This window comes from Sarcophilus harrisii, chromosome 2 (genome assembly GCF_902635505.1).
Source record: "Sarcophilus harrisii chromosome 2, mSarHar1.11, whole genome shotgun sequence".
NCBI classification, from domain to species: domain Eukaryota; kingdom Metazoa; phylum Chordata; class Mammalia; order Dasyuromorphia; family Dasyuridae; genus Sarcophilus; species Sarcophilus harrisii.
In genome coordinates, this window is record NC_045427.1 from 33,015,005 (window position 1) to 33,041,678 (window position 26,674).

Below are 26,674 nucleotides of genomic sequence, written 5' to 3' on the forward strand. Positions count from 1 at the left end.
CAGTCACGCTGGTCTGACGGGCCACGGTCTGACTGGCTGTAACTCCGTTCTAACACAGTGATGTCATTTTGGCCTTCTAAAACAAAGGACTACAAAGAGCTCATTCAATGCCCGGGAAGATGGGGGGGGGGGGGGGGAGGAGGATGAGCTTCGGGCATGCGCAGAAGATACAGCAGTCTCCAGACTACGACTCCCAGAAGGACTTGCTCTCCCAAAGGCATTTTCTGAGCCCTGGGTTTCAGAACTGGCACTTGCTTTCAAAGTCACTTCCCTACAGCCTCTCTCACCTCTTCTATGCTTCCAGCACTTATAACAGGGTGAGCAGCAGCCCAGAGCAGATGCGGAGGGGCGAGGAACCTGGAGCCTCAGGGGCTGACCTGGGAGCATACAAGTGAACACACAAACAGGGTGAAGGAAGCCGTACTGAAGCTGCGTGTTCCTGCCAGGGCGCATGCGCAGAGATGTAGGCGGAGCGTAAGGCGGGGGGTGGACCCCAATTATTCTTGGGACATGCCTTCCCCACCCCACCCCCCATGACGGGCCCCCAGTCTTCAGGGTGGAACTGGCCGGGGACTGCTCTGGGATTTCTCTCATTGGGGCGTCCCACCTGCCAGCAGCCTCCCTAGGAGGCTTCCTCTTCCAGGATCCTCCTGTCCCCCTCTCCGCCCTCCCCAGTGACAAGCGGGGCTTCTCATGGGCCTCCTTTCCTCCCCAGGACCTCGGCCTCTCGTGGCCTCCGCTCTGCCCCCGAGGAGGAGACTATGGCCCCCGGACTGACGGCCAGGCCCGGCCAGGTGAGTGACCGCTGCTGCTGCCCTGAAGCACCCCCACGTTCGTGTACGTTATGACCCTAGAAATTTTGGCCGTCAGGGAATCGTATTTAGAGATCATCTAAGACCTCTTCCCCCGAATAAGCATGCATTTTGAAATTTTGGGCTCCCGATCCTTTCCCTCCTTCCAGTCCTCTCCCCGTCCCTGACAAGGCAAGTAACAAGGTACTCATTATGCATGTGGAGACATGCAGAGCATTTCTCTGAGCGAGAGTGCAAAAAATAAATAAAAAGCTTTAAAATAAAAGAAAACGGGGAAAAATCCTTTCTGTCTTCAGATTTCATCATTTTTATGCCTCATTGCATTGATGAAGTCTTTTACAGATGATTATTGTTTCAGCTTTGCCATTTCTGGGCACAGTGTTCTTCCCTTTTTGTTCACTTTGCCCCACTTCATAGAAGTTTTGCCAGGTTTTTTTCAGAACCTACCCAGCCTTGTCGTTTCTTAATATTCCTGCACACTCATATCCCCCATTATTCAGCCATCCTTCAGCTGATGTGGGGGTGAAAGAAGAAATGAGCGAGGAAACAATGGTTTGCTCTTTTGAGCATCAGGATTTATTAAGCAGTGCATACTAATTGTTCAACAATGACTAGACCTCCTCACTTCAGACCTGGATATCATTAATACAAGGGGAGATATTCATTGTAAACTGTAATATGTATTACAAATAGATTTACCATGTCAAACTGAAAAATGTATTTTTGTAACTTTGAAGGTAAATATCTAATTTGGCTTTTATAATGAGATTAACTTTAGCCTAAAGCTTAATAGCTTATTTTGAATTGCTTGGTCACATCTGTATTGTTTTGAACCTTTATGTATCAATCTTTACTTTCTTAAACTTTTTTTTACTTAAACTTTTATTTTCTGTGACAGTTTTTGTGTCCACAGGAAAAACACTTGGAGAACTACATGAGTTCTAAATGCAGTGAAAACTTATTAATACAATGATACATGAAATTTTTTTTTTTTTTGGCTGAGGCAATTGGGGTTAAGTGACTTGCCCAGGGTCACACAGCTAGGACGTATCAAGTGTCTGAGACCAGATTTGAACTCGGGTCCTCCTGACTTCAGGGCTAGTGCTCAATCCACTGCCCTATTTAGCTGCCCCCTACATAAAATTTTCAAAAGCAATTACTCAGATAATGTCATTTAATTAAAAGGAAACATCATACCATTAGGTAATCTGATTTCTAGTTGGTAGAAAGATTGGGGACTTCCCAAATTGAGAAGGGGAGGATGAACAAGTGGAATACCCTGAAATAAAAAAAAAAAAAAAAATGTCCTGCTAGTATAATATAGCTTCTAGGAGAGACAGCAGTGATTTTTGAGGTCCCCTGACTTTGGAGTGCAATTATTCTAACAATCTGTTTGTCGATGATTGTAAGGATCTTTTGGCCTAGAAAAGTAGTAAAGTTTCTTCCCTTAGACTTTAAGGAAGATATACCTGAGATTCTCTAACCTTAGAGTGCTATTCTGACAATCTGTCAATGATTCTGAAGTCTGGCCTTAGAATAATCTTACAAACATTACTGACTGACAGAATCTGTTGGTCAGTGATAACCAAATTCCTGAGACAAAGAATAGGACCACCAGAGTGGTCTGACTGACCAGAGACAGTCTATAGGACCACCTCTTAAATCTACCTGAAAGCCATAAAATTAGCAAATAAGTAGCTCTATTCTATAAACCTAACTCCTTTCTCTTAGTTCCTCGCTAATTTCTTCTGGAGTTTAGCCCACTTCAATTGGCTTTACAATTCCAATAAACTTTGCTCCTTGACTAGGAAATGGGTTCAGGCTTGCAAATTCTTTTGAGATACCTTGTGACACTGGTCTATGACCTGGAAATTTTGGGATCCCCCTTCCCAACCTCAACAGTCCTCCTCTCAAGTATTTGTAAACAGTTAAAGAAACATGGAGATAATTATTGACCAATCAATGAGGCCAGTTTTCAGTAAGACATATGAATTGTTTTAGATGTACAATTGTGAGGAACTGTCCATTTTTTTTGGTCAGCATAACATAGGTTCCTGGGTAAGGGGATCTAAATAGCAGGGAGAAGTTGTCCAGTTTCCCAGCTAAGAAGAGTTAGAGTCAAAAAAGCACAATAAGGTTTCCCAGTTCCCACGGTTGCATAAAGTTTTCTCACAAGACAGCAATTGGACTAGATAGGCCAAAAATTGAATAGAAATTATTCTAGCTCCAGAATTGAGTCAAAAGATGGAGTCATTGTGGTTCATTCATATCCCACAGTTAACCATTTGCTGTTCTAATCCCCTGAAATCCTTCCAGTTTCACTCACTGTTTCAGAAGGGGTTAGGGTACTGGAATAATGCAAAGTACAGGGAGTTCTTTCTTGTAATCGTAATATGATTCCCTTATACCAGCTTTCAGGGGATTAGAACAGTAACAGTGTTTTTTTATTTTTATTTTTATTTATTTATTTTTAAAAAAAAGGTCCTTTCCCCTCTTTGATCTCTTTGGCTTGGAGACCTTATGAGAGACCTTCAAAGAGTAGCAGTCTTGGAGCTTTTTGGGCTTGGTTCCACATTATATTTCATGAATGGCTAAAACTGTTTACAATTCCATTAGTAGTGCTTTAGTGTACTTATTTTTCTGCATTTCTTTCAACTTTAATTATTTACCTTTCCTCTCCTGGTATCCAGTCTGATTGATAGGTGTGAAGTGGTATCTCTGAAGTGTTTTAATTTACATTTCTCTAATTATTAGTGATAGAGCATTTTTTCATATAACTATTGATGACTCTCCCTTCTGAAAACTGCCTGTTCATGTCCTTTGTCTATTTTTCAATTGCTAAATGGATTTTATCTTTAAATATTTAGCTGAGTTTCCTATATATTTGAGAAATGCGTCCTTAATCAGAGAAATTTTCTTTTTTACTATTGTCTTTTTTATTGTTTTTTGATTTTGCAAAAAATTTTTAATTTTGTATACTCATATTTGTATGTTTCTCTTGAGTATGATTCTCTCTATTGGTGGTTTAGTCAGAAATTCTTTTCTTTTCCATAGATATAACAAGTACATTTTCCCATGCTTGCCAACTGTGCTTAGGATACCACTCTTTATGTCCAAATCATGTCCTCATTTTGACCTTTTCTTGGTAAATTATGTAAAATGTTGATCTATACCTATTTTTGTCAGACCGCTCTGCAGTTTTCTAGTATATTTTATGGGGAATTCTTACTTAAAAAGTTTGGATCTTTGAGTTTATCAAACACTAAATAATATTATAGTGATTTCTTTGGTAGATTGTGTATCTAAAATTTCTAGCCCTTCCCAAATTTTGATCATGACTCCTTTTGATATAGTTTGAAATCTTTCATGCTAGGTTCCCTTCCTTTACATAAAGTTTTTTTTATTTGTTACCTTGATATTGCTGACCTTTGGTTTGCTTGATAATTATTTTTTTTTCTAGTTATTAAAAAAAAAAAAAAAAGCTTTAGTGGTTTGATTGGCATGTCACTGAGTAAATATATCAATTTAGATAGAATTGTCACTTTCATTTTACTGGCTCAGCTTACCCAGGATCTACTAACATTTCTCTAGTTATTTAAATCTCTTTATTTGTTTGAAAAATGTTTGAAATTATGTTTGTATAGTTTTTGAGTGGGTCTGGGCAGGTAGATTCCCATATATTTTATACTCTCTGGGATTATTTTAAACTTAATCTCTATTAATTTCTGCTTGATTTTGTTGGAAATAAATAGAAATGTTGATGGTTTCTGTGGGTTTATTTTATATTGTGCAGCTTTGGTAAAGTTGTTTATTTAAACTAGTTTTTAGTTGATTATCTAGGGTTTTCTTCAGTATATATTTCATCTGCAAAACATGATAGTTTTGTTTTTTCCCCTCATATTCCTTCAATTTCTTTTTCCGTGTCCTATTATTGTAGTTAAATTTCATTTATAATATTGAATAAAACATTGATAATTGTCATTCTTGCCTTACCTCTAGCTTTTTTGGGAAGGCATCTAGTTTGTTCCCATTACAAACAATGTGTGGTCTTAGTTTTTAATAGATACTATTTAAAGAAAAGTTCCATTTATTCTCATGTTTCCCTGTGTTTTTAATAGCAATGGTTGTCGTAGTTTGTGAAAAGCTTTTTTTGAGGGGGGGGGCTATTGATATTGTTGTGCCACAATTTTCTTTTATCCTGCCTCGGTTTCCCTAATTGTTCTGCTCAATCCTGCAAAACCATCCCTTCCCCTTTATCAGAATATTTGATAAGGATAAAAGATCTTATATTTTAGAATATCAAAATGCCTCTCCCCATCTCAAGTTATCAGAATATCAGATAGCATCTTATCTCTCCCCATCCCTGGGGTACCTCCCCCCAATTATGTCATCCCCATCTCCAGTGACTCGCCCTACCCTGTCATAATCCCGTTCCCACTCTCAGCACCCTGACTCCGGCCCTGCCTCAGTCTTCCCTCTGTCTGAGCCACTTGTATATAGGTCATTGAGAACTCGCATTTTTTGCTGGATTCTTGGAGATGATACTCTCATTCAGCCCTGGGACCAAACCATGGATCCATTTGGTCCCAGTAAATCTCTCCCTTTCAGATAAAATATTAAATACTCTCTAATCTATGTTGCCTCATGTTCTCTGGCATTACAATTTAACCTAATGATTTATATTGTTTTTGTTACTGACATGCTCAATTATTTTCCTTTATGAATTAATATGGTAAGACATCTGGAACATAAATATTTAAGATTGATATGGATTTGTCATCAGTAGTTCTTTTCAGTATAATATGATTTCCTTGTTTACAGTGTAAATAAAAAAGGGTATAAAACTTTGCATACCCTTTGTTCCAGCTATACAACTACCAGTATATATCTCAAAGAGGAAAAAAAAAAATGGAAAGAACCTTTATGACAATTATAATCTCAATTATTGACCATCTTTCAAAAGAATTCTTGATACATGTTACCCAGCTTTTGACAATGTCATAAAACAAAGGGTGCAGACTGACACATACATTTTTCAGACATGGTTAGTAGGGAAATTGCTTTGCCTGTCTTTGTGTATGTGTTTATTCATTACAAGGATTTTATTCATTTTTTACTCCCAGTGGGGTGGGGAAAGTAGGAGTGCTAGAAAATGGATTTTTCTTAAGGGTGGCCTTCTTTCCTTCAAACTCAAGGAGGAAGGGTGAGAAGAAACCCTTTTGGTGCGAGTAGTCTTCCCTCCTAGTACCCTGATTGATGATACCTTTTTAATTTATTATGTGCTGGAGTTAAAAATTTAAGTCCTCGATTCAAATTTGCTTTTTAGGGAAGTGCTACTTTAAAGTGAATTGAATTAAAGAATAAGAGGCAGCAAAGGATAAAGAAAAGAATAGCAGGCTTTTTGTCAGAAGGCTTATAATTAAGACTCGGCTTGTAATTTTTAATAGCTGATTGACTTGAATCATAACTGATAGTGATCATTAAGATGACTTTAAGTGCCATTAACTGAAGATTAATAAAAAAAAAAGAAAAAGAAAAAGCACAGTGTACAAAAGCATTGGGAGACCCCAAAGATCTGATTCTGGTGATCAATGTTACAAAAAAAGATTTTTTAAAAACTGTCTTAGAGGCAAGCAAGAAATCGCAGGATTTGGGGTGGTTGGAATGATGATATGGAAGGATGCCTGAGAGAAGGCTAAATAACTAATCTCTTGTTTGCCTTTAATTTTTATCTTTGAAAAATGAAGGTCTTTAAAGTGGGATTGAGAGCCCCAAAGTTGTCAATGAGAAGTCGATACCCAGAATCGAAAGAAATAGACAGGATCCATCTGTCCTGAAAGAAATGTATAGAGTGTTTGATTGCTTAACCATTCTTAGGTTTCCCAGAAAGATCTTGGACAATGGGGTTAGTGCCGATGGAAATGGGGAAAGGGACTTTTACCACATTTCAAAAATGAAACAATGGCTTCTCCAAAACCTTGGCCAGTGACTTCAAATTGTGGCACATTCTTAGAATACCTTTTTAAATGTTAGTGAGCAATTAGAAAAGGCAATTTTACATTTTTTTCCTATAAAGCTTTTTGCTATTTACCTCAGTCATTTTCTGAAAAAGGTTTCTTTCCCTCACCTTCCTTTATAGTGAAGAAAAAAAATTATATAAAAATATCAATTATAGTGACTCTTCTGCATAATTTATAAAACATTCTCCTCTCTATTGGTCTCCATCTTCTCTGCCGTTATAAAAAGTAATTTTTTTTCAATTTCTCAGAGTTCAGCATGTTCTTTTAAAAGATATTCTTTTGTAGTCTTTTGTTCTTTTGCCTCAACTTATTTCACGTTGCATCAGTAAATTAACATTTCACATGTTTTTCAGATTTCCTCATTTAGTCATTATATATATATGTGTGTATATATATATATACATACACATATATATGTATACACACATGTATCTTTTTATTTTTCAAAGTACATAAATATAGTTTTCGACATTCACTCTTGCAAAACGTTTAGTTCCAAATTTTTCTTCCTCTTTCCCTTCCAGACAGCAAGTAATTCATATAGGTTAAACATGTACAATTCTAATAAACATTTCTACATTTATCATACTGTATAAGAAAAGTCAGATCAAAAAAGAAAAAAAAATGAGTGGAAAAAAGAAGAAACAAACTAGGAAAAAAAGGTGAAAATACTATGTTATAATCCACATTCAATCTCCATAATCCTCTTTCTGGATACAGATGGTTCTCTCCTTTACAAAACTATTGGATTTGACCTGAATTACCTCATTCACACTTGTCATTTCAAACTGTAAAATAAATCAATTGTTTCTATATGCTATTATAGTATTTTTTTGGGTGAGAATTCAGTTTGTTTCCAATTCATTGTTGTCTTCAAAGAGTAGTACATTTATCATTGTTTCTGTGTATATTCACCTGTGTACTTATTCTGGTTATAAAGAAAAGACATTGTAGCATGGTGTAGTGAAAATATCTCTAAATTTGGAGTTGAGAAAACCTGAGTTCAAAATGGAAATATGCAGTTTACTCCCTTTAGATCTGCCGCAGGTTTTCCTTTTCTGGGCCCCACTTCCCTTATTTGTAAAATGAGATTGGTAGACTCGAGTCTCTTTCATATCTAAATATATGAATTAGAAGATGATGGTTCTTTAATATCCTTTTTACCTATAAAACATTTTTCTACAGTGTGTCAGAAGATGATAATCCTCCTTGCTCACCTTTCTCTTATGATTCCTGGAACATTGAGCATAATCATGTTCACATAGTGTAAAAAAGACAAAACAAAAAACCCCACCCCCATATATTTTAAAAATGATGCTACTGGATCTGTGAACAACATTAACATCCACTGTGCTAAGTACTGAGGATACAAAGAAAAGCAGACCTGGTCACTGGACCCAAGGATCTTTCCGTCTCAAAAGAGAAAAATTCTAATGTGCCTATTATCTACCAATCTCTGTACTAGAAAACAGATAAGAAACTGAAAGAAGTTTCTTTCAGAGAAAGAAGTTCTGCTGAGAAGGAGTTCATATTCAAACTATAAAAATTAGAGTTATTCCTGGGTAAGCACAAATATTTTTGCTGTTTTAGGAATCAGTGACATTGCAGGATGTGACTGTGGAATTCACCTGGGAGGAGTGGATGCACTTGAACCCATCTCAGAAGAAGTTGTACAGGGAGGTGATGCTGGAGAACTATAGGAACTTAGTCTCGTTGGGTAAGAAACACTTCTCCTTTTATAGTCTTGATATATAATGTTGGTTTTTTTTTTTTTTTTTAAGATTTTAAGTTATTTTTTGGTATACAAAAGAAAGGAATTCCTAGTCCTAATTCCAGTCGCCAAGAGACGCAGTAATTGTACTACTTGTTCCAGGATAAGGGTCTTTGCTTGGTATTTCTGAAAATTGACTGCTTGATTTGTTACTATCCTTGAGAATGTATCTTCCCCTCTCTTGCTTGAAATCCAAGATTTTTTGTTTAATCCTATTTCTTTCATCAGATACAAAGTGTTCCTATTGTCTAAGCAGAATCCCATGAACTATTTTTCCTAAGTGCTACTTTTTACCTATCCCCACATAATAGAATATTCTTCCTTGGTTCTTTGTACTATCCTGGAGCTCTTCCTGGGATACCTACTTTATTCCCAAAGAGAGTTTCAACTAACTTTGAATTCTTTTATTAAGCTTTATGTGTTATTTTAAAAATGGAAATTCTCCTTCCTTTTTTACTGCATAAAAAAAAAATAAAATAAAACAAAACAATAACCCTCCCCATCTCTCATTTAGGCCATTGTGAATTGAAGACAAAACTAGCTAGCACAGACAGTATATTAGATGTGTATAAAATAAATTTTGAACCCTTATTCCTCCATTTTTTCTAGTGAGTATTGAGAGAAGTACTTCATCTCTGTTCTGTGATTGAGTTCTGAGATAACTCTGCCTCACACTTTTTCATTTTCAACAAACAGGATTTGCAGTTTCAAAACCAGATGAGATTTACCTGTTGGAAAGAAAGGAAACATTCTGGATGCCAGAGGCAGATAATCCAAAAAGCAGCTGCCCAGGTGACTACATAAAAACCAAGGAAATGAGTTCATTTCAAATTACACTCTATTGGTCATTTTAGGTCAAATCTCTTTTAACATGTTGAACAAAGTGGTCTTATCCAATCTTCAAAGGCCTGTTGAGAAGAGCTGAGACTTTCAAATGTCATTTTTTTAACTCAAGAAGGTACTTGTTTTATGCATCTCTTTACTTACATGTTTCTCTGCTTTCAATGGAAGTGATATGTGTGTGGGGGGCAGGTATTTCTGTCCTTTTCATGGAAGATTATTTTATGTTAAGCAAGGATTGTCTTGCCTAAGGGGCATGAATTCATTTTCCCTCTAAAAATAAAAACATCATTTAAAATATTAATAATATGCCCTTTTAGCTTTTATGTCCTCTTCAGATACTTTCTTCTGTTTCTTGATATTTGTTTCTTTGCTGTTGTACTTTTAAAAATATTTAATCCTAATTCTTCTTCCATCAGTTTATCTTGTTATGTCATCCTGTTTTTCTTTAGGCTTTGAAATCATATTTATCAAGGCATAATAATATGTTCCTCTAACAGTATTTATTTAGCTACAGCCCTATGATTGGACTTACAGATTTTTCAGTATTTCACAAACTATGGTGAATATTTTTGAGAAATGTCTTTATTTGTAGCAACATCTTAAGGATTTAAATCTAGTAATGAAACCATTGGGTCAATGGTTATGAAGTTTTATGGGGAAAGCCTAAATTGCTTTGCTGCTTTCTTGAATAATGTCATCAGCAGCTTAATAAGTACATGTCACATAATAACTTCCAAAATGTGTCATTTAAAAATATTTTTTCTAATCTCATGAGTTTTTGATGAAATTTTCAAGTTGTTATAAGTTTTTTTGATTACTAGAGTTTCAGTATTGTTTCAAATATTATCATTTTGTTTTGTGAAAAATATCTTTGTTTCTTGATCATTTCTTTGTTCATATCCAACTCTTTGTGGCCTAATTTGGTGTTTTTTGAGCAGAGACAATGGAGTGGTTTGCCTTTTCCTTCTCTAAGTCACTTTCCAAATGAGGAAACTGAGGCAAACATGGTAAAATGAACTGTGTAGAATTACAAGTTAGTGTCAGAGTCCTGATATGATCTCTGAAAAATTAATCTTCATGACTCTAGCACTAGTACTCTATGCAGTGTGCCACCCTGTTGCCCTAAAGTTAGTTTTGCAAACTTTTCATAGTCATCTGGTTTTTAAGGTATGTTCTCAGTTTAGTGTACTTTCATTTGCTCATTACATTCAAATGTCAACCATTCACATTAGAGTATATTTGTCTTCATTTTTCCAGATAATTTCATTCTAAGGCAATTCATTTGTTTATTTTGAGTCATCCTATTTTTACATTCAGTTAACTGTGATTCTTAGCCAAAAAGTACTGAGACTAGTTATCTCAAGTAGAAAGGCACGATAGTATCTCTAAAATCTTCTGAGCAAGTAAGAACCTTGGGATTGATAAAAAAAAAACAAACAAACAAACACCCAAAAACAAAAACACACAATCCTCCCCTCACCCCCCATCAAATTTAATCGACTCTTTATTTTTCCTTTCAGGAAGTAAACACTTTACTGAAGAGAAATCTTATGAATGTCATGAATGTGGGAAGGGATTCAGGAGTAAGACACAACTTACTGTGCATCAGAGTATTCATACAAGAAAGATTCTTTATGAATGTAAGGAGTGTGGAAAGGCTTTCATCTACAAATCAGAACTTGGTCTACACCAGAGAATTCACACTGGAGAGAAACCTTATGAATGTAGTGAATGTGGGAAGGCCTTCAATAGGAAGTCATATCTTACTGAACATCAGAGAATTCATATTGGACAGAAACTTTACAAATGTAGTGACTGTGGGAAGGGCTTTAATAGGAAATCACATCTTACTGATCATCAGAGAATTCATAGTGGAGAGAATCACTATGAATGTAAGGAATGTGGGAAGGCTTTCCCTGTAAAGTCATATCTTAGAAAACATCAAAGAAATCATAGAGCAGAGAAACCTTATGAATGTAGTGTTTGTGGGAAGGCCTTTAGGGTTAAGGAATATCTTACTGTGCATCAGCGAATTCATTCTGGAGAGAAACCTTATGAATGTAGTGAATGTGGGAAGGCCTTCAATAGGAAGTCACATCTTACTGTACATCAGAGAATTCATATTGAACAGAAACTTTACAAATGTAGTAAATGTGGTAAGACCTTCAGGCACAAGACACAATTTACTCTGCATCAGAGTATTCATAATGGAAAGATTCTTTATGAATGTAAGGAGTGTGGAAAGGTTTTTATCTACAACTCAGAATATGTTCTACATCAGAGAATTCATACTGGAGAGAAACCTTATGAATGTAGTGAATGTGGCAAGGCCTTCAATAGGAAGTCACATCTTAATGAACATCAGAGAATTCATACAGGAGAGAAACTTTATGAATGTAGTGAATGTGGCAAAGCCTTTAATAGAAAGTCACATCTTACTGAACATCAGCGAATTCATACTGGAGAGAATCGTTATGAATGTAAAGAATGTGGAAAGGATTTTCCTTTAAAGTCATATCTTAGAAAACATCAAAGAAATCATAAAATAGAGAAACTATATGAATGTATTATTTGTGGGAAGGCTTTCAAGAAGAACTCGCATCTTACTGTACATCAAAGAATTCATACTGGAGAGAAACCTTATCAATGTAGTGATTGTGGAATGGCTTTCAGAAGCAAGGCAAATATTACTGTGCATCAGAGCATTCATAATGGAGAAAAACATTTTGAATGTAAGGAGTGTGGAAAAGCTTTCTTTTACAATTCAGTACTTATTGTACATCAAAGAATTCATACAGGAGAGAAACCTTATGAATGTAATGTATGTGGGAAGGCCTTCTGCCAGAATGCAAATCTTACCGTGCACCAGAGAATTCATAATGGAGACGTACCTTATGAATGTAATGAATGCAGGATGGCTTTCAAGGTTGAGAGACAACTTACTCAGCATCAGAGAATGCATACTGGAGAGAAGCCTTAGGAATATAATTAATGTGGGAAGGTGTTCAGAAGGAAGGCTTATCTCACTATGCATCAGAGTTTTCTTATGAATGAAAAGCATATGGGAAGGCTTCCCTCTAAAGTCATATCTTAGATAACTTCAAAGAAATTACAGGATTGAGAAATCTTATGTATGTACTTATATATGGGAAAGCCTTCAATAGGGAGTCATATCTTACTGTATATCAGAATTCATACTGGAGAGAAACCTTTTGAAAGTAGTGAATGTAGGAAGTAAACAACTGAGAACACATCTTTATGTTCATCACAGAATTCATATGTGAAAGTTTTCTCATGAATGTAAATAGTGGGAAGAAACCACTACAAGGTGAAGATCCTTATGAATGTGGAAAGATTTTTAGAAGTGAGCCACAACTTACTGTACATCAGAGCATTTATACTTGAAAAAAGTCTTGTGAATATGGGAAGGCACAATTTACTGTGCATCAAAAATTTATACTGGGAAGATCCTTTATGAATATAAGGAGCATGAGAGTCTTCCACTACAACTTGGAGCTTATTAGACATCACAGAATTCATATGAATGTACTCTGTAGATAGGCCTTACTTCTGAATTTAGAACTTACTCAACATTAGAACATTGATCCTGGAGAAAGACCTTATGAATGTAATGAATGTGGAAGACCTCAAGACTGAAGACATAGTTTTCTCAGCATCAAATAATCTATTCTGTATAGAATCTTTATGGATTATACAATGTATGTGGGAAGGCATTTTGAGTGAGGACACTATTCTGGTGTTCATCAGAGTTCATCCTTTGCAGAATTTTTCTGAATATAAGGAGTGTGGGAGGGACCCTTAACTGTCTAGACTGATTCTCAGTCCTTCTTTCTAAGTCTAGAGTGCTTATTTAGTCCCTGTGAAGGAAGATGTTCTCTTCTGTAGAACCATCTAAAGGAAGAAAGATTGTATCCTCCCATTGGCCTTTCACTATGAAGAGGATGTGGTAGGTGAGATGGAGGATTTTGAGTAGATAGTGGTATTGGAATAGCTTTGGTATTAACTTTGATCCCTGAGTAGGTAGGTAGCATGCAGGAGTCATATGGTTGACCTCTTGGCTGTCAGATGAGCATGATGTGTGATAATTTGTCTGTTTATCTATTGGCCTGCAACCTGGGCAGAGTAGCCAACACTGCTGTAGATTCCTCTCCATAGATTCTCTAGCACACTGCATTGCCTTGCATGCCTTGGCATCTGTGCTCAGCCTGCTTGCGCTTGGCCCACCTCCCTCTGTGTCTGATTGAAATAGACCTTTTCTGGCAATCTTTGAAATTATCTTCTGCTGGTAATTTGTTAGTTACACTCCTGATATTCATGGTTTCTGCCAATCCGGAACTAATTCAGAGGCTGGATTTGGTAATTAGTGTGAGGATAGTGGGAGAAGGTCAGAAAGAAACATGTGCTATCTTGGCTCTACCCCCCCTTGATGTGTTAATAATATTTGTTGGCTGTGCTTGAGGAAGGTACCACAATCTGAGTTGCATTCCTGATGTTGCTGGTACTGTTTCTGCTCATATTCATAGGATAACCACTGACTCATGCAGATTTGGAATCACATTAATTTTTCAAAAGCCTACTAATGGTCTATTGCAGATGTTGACATGACTTCTGCCCAATGTTCTGAATGTCAAAGTAAAGGAATTCAGTGAAATGCTGGTAAACGGCAAGAATAACTTATTTTTTAAGATAGCTACAGGCTTTGTCGCCTAATTAAAGAAGAATGGGATTCTCATTGTGGTCAAAGGTTATGAATAGGGGTTTTCAGAAGAAATAAAAAAGGAACAGCTAAGTGGCACAATGGATAGAGCACCAACCCTGAAGTCAAGAGGACCTGAGCTCAAATCTGGCCTCAGACACTTAACACTTTCTGGCTGGGTTACCCTGGGCAAGTCACTTAACCCCAATTGCCTCAGGAAAAACAAAAGTGCCATAGGAAAAAAAATGTTCCAAGTTACTGTTGATTAGAGAAATGCAAATAAAAACTCTGAGAACATTTCACATCTGTTAGATTGACTAATGTGTTGAGATAAATGATTGATCTGGAGAAGATGTGGGGAAAAATAAGAACACCAATGCAAGTTCATAAGTGTTCCAACCATTCTGCTGAACAATTTGGACCTATGTCCAGAAGCCTAAAAAAACTGCATTCCCTTTTATCCACATTGCTTGGTCTGTGCCAAAGAGATTAAAACAAAAAGGAAATGGATCTATGTGTACAAAAATATTTCTAGCAGCTCTTTTTGTGGCAGTATAGGAAATTGAAGGAATGTTTATCATTTGGGGAGTGGCTGGATAAGTTATGGTTTATGATTTTAGTGGAATACTATTTGATGTAAGAAATGATAGCAGCTCAGTGGCTTAGTGGATAGAGCACTGTGCCTACCTAGAGTCAGTAAATCCTGAATTCAAATATGACTTCAGATACTTAATATCTCTGTGGTTCTGGACAAGTCATTTAATCTCTGTCTTAATCTATTGGAGAAAGAAATTGTAAGACCATTCCATGTGTTTGCCAAGGCAGTTTCCATAATGGGTTCAGGGACTCCATCGAATCACTACACAACAACATGATGGGGATGATTTCAGTAAAAACCTATGAAGACCTAGTGAATTGATATGGAATGAAGTGAGCAAAACCATATCATCTTTGTTTATGGTAACAGCAATACTGTAATGGTGATCAACTGTTAAAGATTTAGCTACTCTGATCATGATTATTAAAAAGGATTCATGATGAAATATAATTTATATCCAGAGAACAAACTGATAAGTCAATATAAATAAAAGTATAATGTTTAAAAACTGTATTTTTTTTCTTAATGATTTTGCTATATGGTTATTATTGAAAGTTTTTAAAGTATGATTTTACACTAGATATTTTCTCTCTGTCTAGTCTCCTGCTTTGTCCCTAAAGAGATATCAGTCTGAAGACTGAGACATGACTGTCTCCTTTTGGTCTTCACTCCAGTACCATGACCCCCTGCTTGTGTCCAGGTCAGTGAAAAGGGGGCATTTCTAGCCTCTAATAAAGGGAGACATGTAGTATGACCCCAGAATAATTTATCTCATTCAGCCATTACCTAGGTGGTGAGTATCCACTCAATTTTGCAATCCTTTGCCACCACAAAACAAAAAACCCAAACCAAACAATCAAACTTCCTTGTCCTGTCTTCCTCCCATCACTCCCCCTACCACAGTAAACACTTGATATAAATATTTTTGCATATTTTTTACAGAGGCTTTGGAGGATTCTTCGATTTAATATTGTTAATTTTTTTTAAAACATTTATTCCCCAATAAATTCATTTCCAAAATATTCCTGACCCTCTCTTTGTCTTTATAAATTTAATTTTTTCCTTATTTTATAAAAAAAATTATATTATATTAAAAAAAAGTTCTTTGATAGTTTGAATGGCATGGGACTGATAGAATAAACTAATTTAGGTAGAATTTTCATTTTTATTGTATTGACTCAGTATACCCATTCTCCAAATGATCAGATCTGGCTGTATGAACAGTGTTTTTTAATTATGTTCTTGTTTTTGAGTATAGTCTCAGTATTTTATATTATCTGCAGTTATTTTAAATAGAAATTCTCTTTTTCTTACTGCTGGGATTTTACTAAATTCTGATATAGATATAGATATATCAACATATTGGAATGCTAAAGATTTAGGTTTTATGATCTACAACTTTCCTAGAATTCTTCATTCTTTCAATTAGATTTTTAGTTGATTTTCTATGATTCTGTCATATTATTTGCAACTATAATTTGATAGTTGTGTTTCTTCCCTTATTTCAGGTTTTTTTTTCTTCTATTACTATTATAGCATTTCTAGTATAATGTTAAACAAGTGTTGATAATGGCCATCCTTGCTTTACCCTGATCTTTTAGGAAAGGTTCCTAGTTTATTCCTATTTCAGGTAATGCTTTTCCTTGATTTTAGATACTACCTATTTTAAGAAAGCTTCATTTATTCCTATGCTTTATAGTGGTGGTGGTGTTTTTAGTAGAAATAGGAGTGGGATTTTGTTAAAAAGCTTTTGTTTTGTTACTGAAATTGTCAATTATGCGTAAATGGAACCAGCCCTGCATTCCTGATATGAACAGAACTTGTTTATAGTTTTTTTTTTTTTTGACAAATTGTTGTAATCTTCATGCTAATATTTATTTTAAATTATTTTCTCAATAGTCATTACAAAGATTAATTTGTTTTCTCTATTTTGGAATCACGATTTGTGTCATAGAAGGAGTTTGTGAAAACTCCTTTACTCATTATTTCAAATAACTTAAACATTATTGTAATTAATTGTTCTTTACATTTTACTAGAAAATCCATCTACTGCCAGGAATTTTTCTTAAAGGGTTCATTTATACCTCATTTAATTTCATTTTCTAAGACAGGTTTTAAAAGGTATTCTATTTCCTCTGTTAAGCTTATCAATTTATATTTTTGTAAAAAAATGTATTTACTTAGATTATCATCTTAATTGGCATATTTTGGGGTAAAAGAATTCTTAAGAGTTCTAATTTCATCTTCATTAGTGATGATTAGTGATCTCATTTCTCTTCCCTTTTAATATCCTGGTAATTTAATTTTCCTTTTGTTCTTTTCTTTTAATCAAATTAATCACTGGTTTATTTGTTTTACTGGTTTTTGAGTAAACCAGCTCCGGTATTTATTTACTAGTTCAGTGGCTTTTTTATTTTCAATTTTATTAATCACCTCCAATTTTTTTCTAGGTTTTTTTTTTGAGTACTTTTAATTCATTCTTTTTTCTAGTTTTTATTTGTTATATGCCCAATTCATTGATCTGTGCTTTTACTTTTAAAAAAAAAATGATGTAAGCATTCAGAGATGTAAATTTTTTTGTAAACGTTATTTTAGCTAAATCCCATTGTTTGGTGTATTGTATCGTTGTTATCTTTAAAGAAATTGATTGTAATTTTTAATCTGTGCTTCAAAGCCCTTTATTGAGGTGATTTTCATTGCATTATAGGCTGGAAAAGACATATTAAATATTGTTTTTATTTATATGTGGTTTTTAATGCCCTGATATATGAATTTTTGTGAGAGTGCCACGTACAGTTAAGAAAAAGGTAGAGATAGAGACAGAGAAAGAAAAGAGAAGAGAAAAAAGAGAAGGGAGAAGGGAAGAGAAGGGAGGAAAGGAAAGAATAGCATTAACAACTGTAAATGGGAATGGGATAAACTTTCCCTTAAAACAAGCAGATAGTAGAGTGATTAAAAACCAGAATCCCACAATATGCTGTTTACAAAAAACACATTTTAATCAGAGACATGTACAGAGTAAAATGATGGAGAATATATTATGCTTTAGTGGAAATTTTTTTTAAAAAGTAGGGGTAGCAAACATGATCTCAGACAAGGCAAAAGCAAAAATAGCTATAATTAAAAGAAACAAGAAAGAAAACTACATCTTGCTAAAAGATACCATAGACACAGAAATAGTATCAGGACTAAACATATATGAACCAAGTGGTTCATATAGCCAAACTTCCAAAGAATAATTTAAATGAGTTTCAGGAAGAGACAGTAAAATTGTACTAGTGGGGGACCTCAACTTTCCCCTCTCAGAATTAAATTAACAAGAAAATATGAAAGAAGTTAAGGAGATGAATAAAATTTTAGATAAGTTAGATATGATAGACCTTTGGAGAAAACTGAATGAGAATAGAAAGGAATATACTTTTTTTTTTTTTCCATTAGTACATGGCATCTATACAAAAACTGAGCATGTATCAGAGCATAAAAACCCCATCATCAAATGCAAGAAGAAATATTAAATGCATCCTTTTTAGATCATGAAGCAATAAAAATAACATTCAATAAAGGGTCATGGAAAGATAAATTAAAAATTAATTGGAAACTAAATAATCGTAGAGAATAAAGTGGGTCAAAAATAAATCATACAATCAAATTTATCAAAGAGATAATTTCAAAGAAATAATGAGACAAGATACCAAAATTTCTGGCATGCAGCCAAAATGGTACTTCAGGGAAAATTTCTATCTCTTAATGCTTACGTTAATAAAATAGAGAGAGTAGATCAATGAATTGGGAGTAGAACTAAAAAAGCTAGAAAAAGAACAAATTTTAAAATGCTCTAAGTTGGAGATTCTGAAAATCAAGATTATTAGTTCAATGGGTTTTTTAATTTCATTAAATAAAACTAAGCTGGTGGTATGAAAAAACCCCCAACAATCCAAAAAAGAGAAATCTTTAATTTGAATAAAAATAAAAGAGAAAATCAAATTACCAGAATCAAAAATGAGAAGGATGAGTTCACCACCACAAATGAACAGGAAATTAAAGGAATAATTGAGAGCTAGTTTGTCCAACTATACACCAACCTCTATCTGACAATCTAAGTGAAATGGATAAATATTTACAAAAATATAAATTGTGTAGATTAAAAGAAAATGAATTAGAGTACTTAACTTCTGTTTAGAAAAAGAAATTGAACAAACCATCAGTTAACTCCCTAGGAAAAAAATCCCCAGAGCCAGAAGGATTTACAAGTGAATTCTACCAAACATTTATAGAACAATTAATTCCAACAGTATATAAATAATAGTATTTAAATAGAAGCAATTCTACTAGATCTTTTTATGACACAAATATGGTGCTAGTATCTAAAACAAGGAAGAGTTAAAACATAAAGAAAAGTATAGACTAATGTCCCTAATGAATAATGATACAAAAATTTTAAATAAAGTATTAGTGAAGACATTACAACAATATATCACAAGAATGATCAAGTGGGATTTATACCAGGAATGGAGGGCTGGTTCAAATAAGAAAACTATCAGTAAAATTGATCATATCAATAACAAAACCAAATGTTTTTTTCAATAGATGCAGGAAAAGCTTTTGATAAAATACAGCACACATTCATATTAAAAATACTAGAGAACATAGAAATAAAAGGATCATTCCTTATAATAAGTAGAATCTATCTAAAACCATCAGCAAGAATTATATATAATAGGGATAAACTAGAAGCCTTCCCAAAAAGATAGGGGGGTGAAATAAAGATGTTATTCAATATTGCAGTAAAAATATTATCTATAGCAGTAAGAGAAGAAAAAGTAGTTGAAGAAATTAGAATAGGCAATTAGGAAACAAAATTATTATTCTTTGCAGATGACATAATATACTTAGAAAATCCTAGTGTCTAACTTAAAAAAATTGTAAAGTTGCAGAATATAAAATAAAGCTATATAAACCATTAGGATTTCTATACATTACCACAAAACTCTGCAGAAAAAGATAAAAAGAGAAATTCCACTTAAATCACGTATAGAACTTAACTAATATGAAATAAGTTTAAAATGATTATGCATGAATAACAATATGGGATGATCAGCTGTAAACTATTTTGCTGTTTTTGGCAATACGATGATCCATGACTACTCTGAAGGACTTTTGATGAAAAATGTTACCTATCCTTATGTAGAGAGAACTGATTGTCCCTGAATACAAATTGAAGCATAATTTTTTTTAAGCTTTATTTTTCTTGAGGGCTTTAAAATTTTTTTTGTACAATATGACTTTTATGGAAATGTTTTACATAATAACTTCACATGTGCCTTCTTAATGGGGATGGGGATGGAAAGGAAGGGAGTGAATCTGGAACTCGTGTTTTGTGAAGTCTGGATTTGCTCCCTGTTGACCTCAGGATCAGCAAAAGTCCTTGGTCTTTAGGGGGAGAAGTAAAGGAGATGGATGAAATTGCCACAAGCTCTTTACCTACTGACCTCCCTTCTCATTCTCCTTCAAAGTGATTCTGACTTGTCTTACTCTACCCCCTAATCCCCGATTATCTGTATACACCAAAAGATCCAAGCCAGCACAGAATAGTGAGAAGGGCCATTTTTCCAAGCATATGCTAATAGAGTATTGTCCAACAGGTAATTAGCCTTAAGTGCTCTGTTGTCTGATTCCAGTGTACCTATTCAGAGTTTCAGCCCTTTACAAGTTTTAAAAACAAATGTAAAAAATTATTATACATGTAGCTGGGGAAAATTTTTAAAATTAGAAAATGATTGTGCCTGTATAAACTATAAACTACGAATAATGATGCAAAAATTTTGAATAAAGTATTAGTGAAGACATTACAACAATATATCGCAAGAATGTGATATATTTCTTTCTGTGTTGGGAATGAGGCAGGTAAGGAAGGAAAGGAGAAAAAATTTGAAACTCAAAATCTTATTAAAATGACTGTTAAAAACTATCTTTACATGTAATTGGATAAATAAAATGCTACTGGCATTTTTTAAAAAGTATAAACAGCATAAAATATTTGGGAGCCTATCTGCCAAGACAAATCAGGAACTATATGAACACAATTACAAAACTTTTTATACAAATAAAGTCAGATCTAAACAAGTGGAAAAATATTAATTTTTCATCTTTAGACCAAGCCAATATAAGAAAATGATAATTCTACCTAAATTAATTTATTATTCAGTGCCATACCAATCAAACTACCAAAAAATTATTTTACAGAGCAAGGAAAAATAATAACAAAATTCATTTGGAAAAAAAAAAGTCAAGAACATCAAGGGAATTAATGGGGGGAAATGCCAAGGAATGCGGCCTAGCCATACTGGATCAAACTATATTATAAAGTAGCAATCATCAAAACTATCTGGTCCTGGCTAAGAAAGAGTAGTATAGGATCAGTATAATAGATTAGCCATACAACGCATAATAGAAAATGGTCATAATCTAGTATTTGATAAACCTATTTAACAAAAACTGGAAAACAATGATAGAAACTAGGTTTAGCTCAACATCTCACCCCATATACTGAGATAAGGTCAAAATGGGTATGTGATTTAAACATAAAAGGTGATGTAATCATATAAGAGCAAGGAATAGTTTACCTATCATATCTATGGAGAAGGAAAGAATTTATGACTATACAAGAGATAGAGAACATTATGAAATGAAAAATAGATAATTCTAATTACATTAAAAGTTTTTGCACAAATAAAACCAATGCAACTCAAATTAGAAGGAAAACAAAAAGGAAACAATTTTTACCTCAAGTGTCTCTGATAAGTTATATTTCTCAAATATATAGAGGATTAAATAAAATTTATAAGAATAAAGTCATTCCCCAGTTGATAATTGGTCTAAAGATATGAAGAGGAAATTATCAGATGAAAAAAAATCAAAGTAATCTATAGTCATATGAAAAAATGCTGATTAGGGAAATGCAAATTAAAACAACTCTGTGGGACCATTTCACACCTATCAGGTTGGCTAATGTGACAGAAAAGGAAAATGATGAATGTTGGAGAGAATATGGGAAAATTGAAACACTAATGCATTGTTGTGGAATTGTGAATTGATGCAGCAATTTTGGAGAGCAATTTGGAACTATGCCCAAAGGGTTATAAAATTGTTCAACTCTTTAGATTCAGCAGTATTATTGCTGAATCTATATCCCAAAGACATCCAAAAAAAGGGAAAAGGACCTATTCATTTAAAAAAAATTATTTATAGCAGCTCTTTTTGTGATGACATAGAAATTAAAGGGATGCCTATCAGTTGGGGAATGGCTAACCAAGTCTTGGTATATGAATATAATGCAATACAACTGTTGTAAGAAATGACAAGCACGTGGATTTCAGGAAAACCTGGAAAGACTTACATTCACTGATAAATGCATCCATATCCAGAGGAAAAACTATGGAGCTGAATGCAGATCAAAGCATATTATTTTCACTTAATATTTTTGTGTTTTTTTTCCTTTCTGTTTCTTCTTTCATAACTTGACTCATCTGGAAATATGTTTTATATGAATACACATATATAAATCAAACTGTCTACTATCTTGGGGGAGAGATAACAGATAGTAAGGAGGGAGAAATTTAGTATCCAAAAATTTATATTAAAAAAATGAATGCTAAGAATTGTTTGATTTGAAAAAAATGAAACACTATAGCAGGGGGCCTCAAACTACGGCCCGCGGGCCAGATGCGGCAGCTGAGGATGATTATCCCCCTCACCCAGGGCTATGAAGTTTCTTTATTTAAAGGCTCACAAAACAAAGTTTTTGTTTTTACTATAATCTGGCCCTCCAACAGTCTTTAAGGACAGTGAACTGGCTCCTTATTTAAAAAGTTTGAGGACCCCTGCAATAAGAAAAAGAAATCAGAGGAATAAAGGCAAACAAATTATATCACTCTGCCAATGATATGACAGTATGCTTGATAGAATCCTAGAGAATCAATTTTAAAATTAGTTGAAACAATGAAGAAATTTAGCAGATCACAAGATATAAAATGAAATCACATAAATTGTTAGCATTTCTCTCTATTGATCATAAAACCCAGAAGTAAGGGGAGAAAGAAAATTCCATTAAATTCCATAACTGCAGACAGAAAAAACAAAAACAGAAACAAAACAAACTTGGAAATCTGTCTCCTCAAATACAGCCAGGAACTAAATGAATATAGTTAAAAAAACACATTTTTCACACAAACACTGATCTAAACAACTAGAGAAATAGTAATTGGTCACCAGCTGAGTCAATACAAGAAAGTGACAATTTCTACTTCATTTATTTCCTACATGCCAATCAAACTACCAAAGAATTTTTTTTTATATAGCTAAAAAAAACCCCAATAAGATTTATCAAGAAAAACAAAAGTACAAGGAAATCATTTTTTAAAATGTTAAGGAAGGCAGTCTAGCAGCACCAGATTTGAAACTATGTTCAAAAGTTAATATAAAAGGGTTAAGAAATACAGTGGCTGACAAATTAAATGTATTAGATACATAATGTACATAAACAAATAATCATAGTAATCCAAGAGTATTTGATAAACCCAAAGATTCAAGCTTTTGGCCCAAGAACTCACTATGTGACAAAAACTGGTGGTAAAATTATAAAACTGGATGGCAGAAACTAGACATAGATCAACAACCTATGTCATACCAACACAAGATCAAAATGGATATATGATTTAGACATAAAGGATGATATCAAAATCAATTTGGGAACATGTAAAATTTAGCTTTCTGATCTCTGCTTAAAGAATTTATGATCAAATAAGAGGTAAAGAAGATCATAGGAGGTAACATGCATCATTTTGACTACACTACAAATGCATCTAGCAACAGATAGATGACTAGGCCAAATCATTATCTGCCTTTTTAGGATAAAATGACCACATATTTTCAGATAGGAAATTGCAAGATCTTACATACTTGAATTATGCTCATAGCATCTACTGAATACTTTCCCTGGTTATAGAAATTTGCTATAAGAGGAAAAAGCAGGGACATGATTATAAACAAAAACTAGTCCTTAGACCTCAGCCTGAGAGCATATACATGACAGAATAAAGCATCTTTAACTAATTGTATGCTATAACAATTCCATCTTATAGCCAGCCTTAGGAATAATCAGGTGGGTTCTTATTCAAAGGAATACCAATGAGAAACTGAGTCAGAAAAATCTTACCTTAATCAGGGGCCAAGGTTGTCCTTCCAACTCTTGCTCAGATACTAATCTCCCCCTATAACAATTCAGGATTACATTCCTCCAAGTAGTTTATAGCATGTTACTTTCAGATGGTGGATTACTGGCTTGATCCATCAGACAATCATACCTGATTTCAAAACTCTAAATAATATCAGCTATAGTCCCAAGAGATTTTATCTCAGATAGTAAGTCTCTGTTCATACAATAACTTGCCCTCTTCAAGCCTGGCCAACAGATAGTCATGCAGTTCCTGGTTAATGCCGACATATGCCAGTCTTTGTACTTTGGCCTTCAGCCACAAGTCATGAAGCAGAATTTATTTCTAATTTCTAGGGCCCCTCCAACAAGCTTTCATCATTTGACCTACATTCCCCACCCTCCTAATAAGATATACAATCTCCCATTTAGTAAATACGTATCAACTACACAATTTCAGAATTTCCCTAAAACAATGGGAACAGCTTTAAAATGACTCAATACAACCAATTAAAACTCATATAGAATGCAGAATATTCTAATTTCACATTAAAGAAAGCTAACGGAATTCTTCATACTAAAAAGGTTAATTCAACTTCCTCCAATTGCGGAGTCTATATAAACTTTTCTGGAAATATAAGTAACAGATACAACACCAATATTGTTAAAATTCCTCTAAGCACAAACATTCCCACCTCCTGTCAAAAGTCCTAATTGCAAAGTCAATTTTAGAGGTTACAAATTGTCATTAATTATCATTGTCATTAATAATCCATTCTTAAGGTTCCTCCATCGGTCCTTTAAACTGGTGTTCTCAGCCTCCAGATTGCAGTCTCAGTCATCTGTAGCATCTGGTAAAAGTCCTTCTACTCTGCTTCTTTCAGGAAGGAAGAGACATTTGAAATCGTGAGGAAGATCTGAGGTCCACTTCATTGGAGGGAACCATGGACTCTTTAATAAATAGTGTCATTGGTTCAGACCTCTGCCTCAGCCTCTCTTATTGTAAGCGAGAGAATTTTAATCTCTACACTAGGAAATAATAAATTGAGATCACTTAACATTTAAATACCCTTGAAAAAGTACGTATTCCTAACAGGGGGATTTGATTCTAATTGGCTAACAACAAAAGAATGAATATTATAATGAGAGGTGAGCTTTTTTTCTAATGAGGGGCTAAGAGATGTGGCTTTGACTATGTCACTTTTGGACAAGAACACTCATCTCTACCCAGATCGCTCCCACCTTGGGTCAATATAGATAAAAGAATCTTTATTACACCCAGTTCTGTCTGAATAGAACATAAAGGACCAAATTCACCTAGATTTCATTCTCTTCAGCTTTAATCAGAAATAAGCCCTCCCAGTTGAATGAATGAAAAGAATGTCTTATTGTCAGCCCTGTCATTCACAAGGACTGAACTTTGCATGAGGAAATAGAAAGAGGAAACAACTTAGATCCTATGATATTGATTGGTTATTAATAATAATCTCTCTCAATTTATTGGCATATAATTGGGAAAAATAATGCCTTATAATTGTGTTAATTTCACCTTTATCAGTGGTATATTCACCTTTTTCATTTTTAACATTAGTGATTTGTTTTTCCTCTCTTTTTAACTCATTCATTCTTTAAGATTAAATTTGGCTTTTGAAATTTTTGAATTCCAAATTCCCTCCCTCTCTCCATCCTCTTGCCCTGTATAAGATGGAAAACAATCTGTAAAAGTTGAACATGTGCAGTCATGTAAATTGTTATTCATCCTTCATTTTGAAGAGGTCCAATACCATTTACATGTGATGTACTGATTTGCACATGAACTGGATTTAAGTGAGGAAGAGTTGTGCAAATTTGTCAGCCTCACTCTCTCTTCCTAAGTCACTGAAGTTTAGTGGTCAGACAAAATTCAAGATGACTGGCAATGATCCAATATACAGTGGATTACCATGGCGGATTTTTTTTTGCCTGATTAAGCAATAAGTACTCTATAGCATCTGCTTTAGTTAACTTCATGAGCATTGGAACAAAATGTACTCATTTACCCATTCTCCCAATAAAAGTCTTTACATATTTGGGGTAAATGCCCCCTAATTCATCTAAAGATTTGAAGTCTGTTGATTACCCTCAATCTGGTTGAGCCCATCTGCTGAAACAGCTTACCAGGGTGTAGCTGCTGTGTATACTATGTCTTCTTGAAGCCACAGGGGACAGTTGAGTGAAAACCTGAACAGGATTCACCAAGTTGTCATACCTAGTCCTCTCTGAACACTCCATACATACAAGTATTGTTGTGAAAGAAAACACAGACCAAAAAGAAGGGACTGAGTATGGATCATAACAGTGTTTTCACCTCTTTATGTTATTTACTTGTATTTTATTTTCTCTTTTTTTTATCAGATTTTTCTTGTACAACATGATAATTATGGATATTTGTATAGAATAAAATGTTTAACATGTTTTACATATATTACTTCCTGTCTACAAAAGGAAGTGGGGAAAATGGAGGAAGAAAAGAATTTGGAACAAAAGATTTTGCCAGAGTGAAAGTTGAAAACTATGCATATGTTTTGAAAATTAAAACCTTTAAAAAATATGTTTTTCATAATTATGTTTATATAATTCCTGGGTTTGTTTTGGTAGATTTTGAAATTTTATACTGTCTACAATTTTTTTTAAAAATAGAATTTATCTTTTGCTGCTGGGCT

The 26,674-nt window shown here is 34.2% G+C and overlaps 1 protein-coding gene and 1 gene segment (V, D, J or C); one reads left to right on the forward strand and one right to left on the reverse strand.

The window, feature by feature from the left end:
- Positions 1 to 25,449, forward strand: LOC105749136 (zinc finger protein 420-like). 5 transcript variants are annotated; one of them, XR_004232633.1, is made up of 7 exons: positions 2 to 317; positions 716 to 794; positions 8,423 to 8,549; positions 9,300 to 9,395; positions 10,967 to 11,086; positions 15,361 to 15,461; positions 24,857 to 25,449. XR_004232633.1 is itself a non-coding variant. In XM_031957154.1 (6 exons), exons 1-6 carry the CDS (start codon positions 295 to 297, stop codon positions 15,393 to 15,395), a joined length of 480 nt encoding a protein of 159 aa, XP_031813014.1. In that variant the 5' UTR covers positions 2 to 294; the 3' UTR covers positions 15,396 to 15,601. The 5 variants fall into 5 exon arrangements, 4 of the variants coding, with proteins under 4 accessions (XP_031813015.1, XP_031813014.1, XP_031813013.1 ...); XM_031957154.1 differs by lacking the exon at positions 24,857 to 25,449 and having other exon boundaries at positions 15,361 to 15,601; XM_031957155.1 differs by lacking the exons at positions 10,967 to 11,086; positions 24,857 to 25,449 and having other exon boundaries at positions 1 to 317; positions 15,361 to 15,601.
- The window catches only part of LOC100935631, an 824,790-nt gene that overhangs the window by 588,403 nt on the left and 209,713 nt on the right, over positions 1 to 26,674 (reverse strand).

Coding starts and splice junctions, on each gene's coding strand:
- LOC105749136 (XM_031957152.1), top strand. CDS start 295: ATGCTTCCAGCACTTATAACAGG. Junction 318..715: donor CTTCCAGCACTTATAACAGG/GTGAGCAGCAGC, acceptor TTTCCTCCCCAG/GACCTCGGCCTCTCGTGGCC. Junction 795..8,422: donor TGACGGCCAGGCCCGGCCAG/GTGAGTGACCGC, acceptor TTGCTGTTTTAG/GAATCAGTGACATTGCAGGA.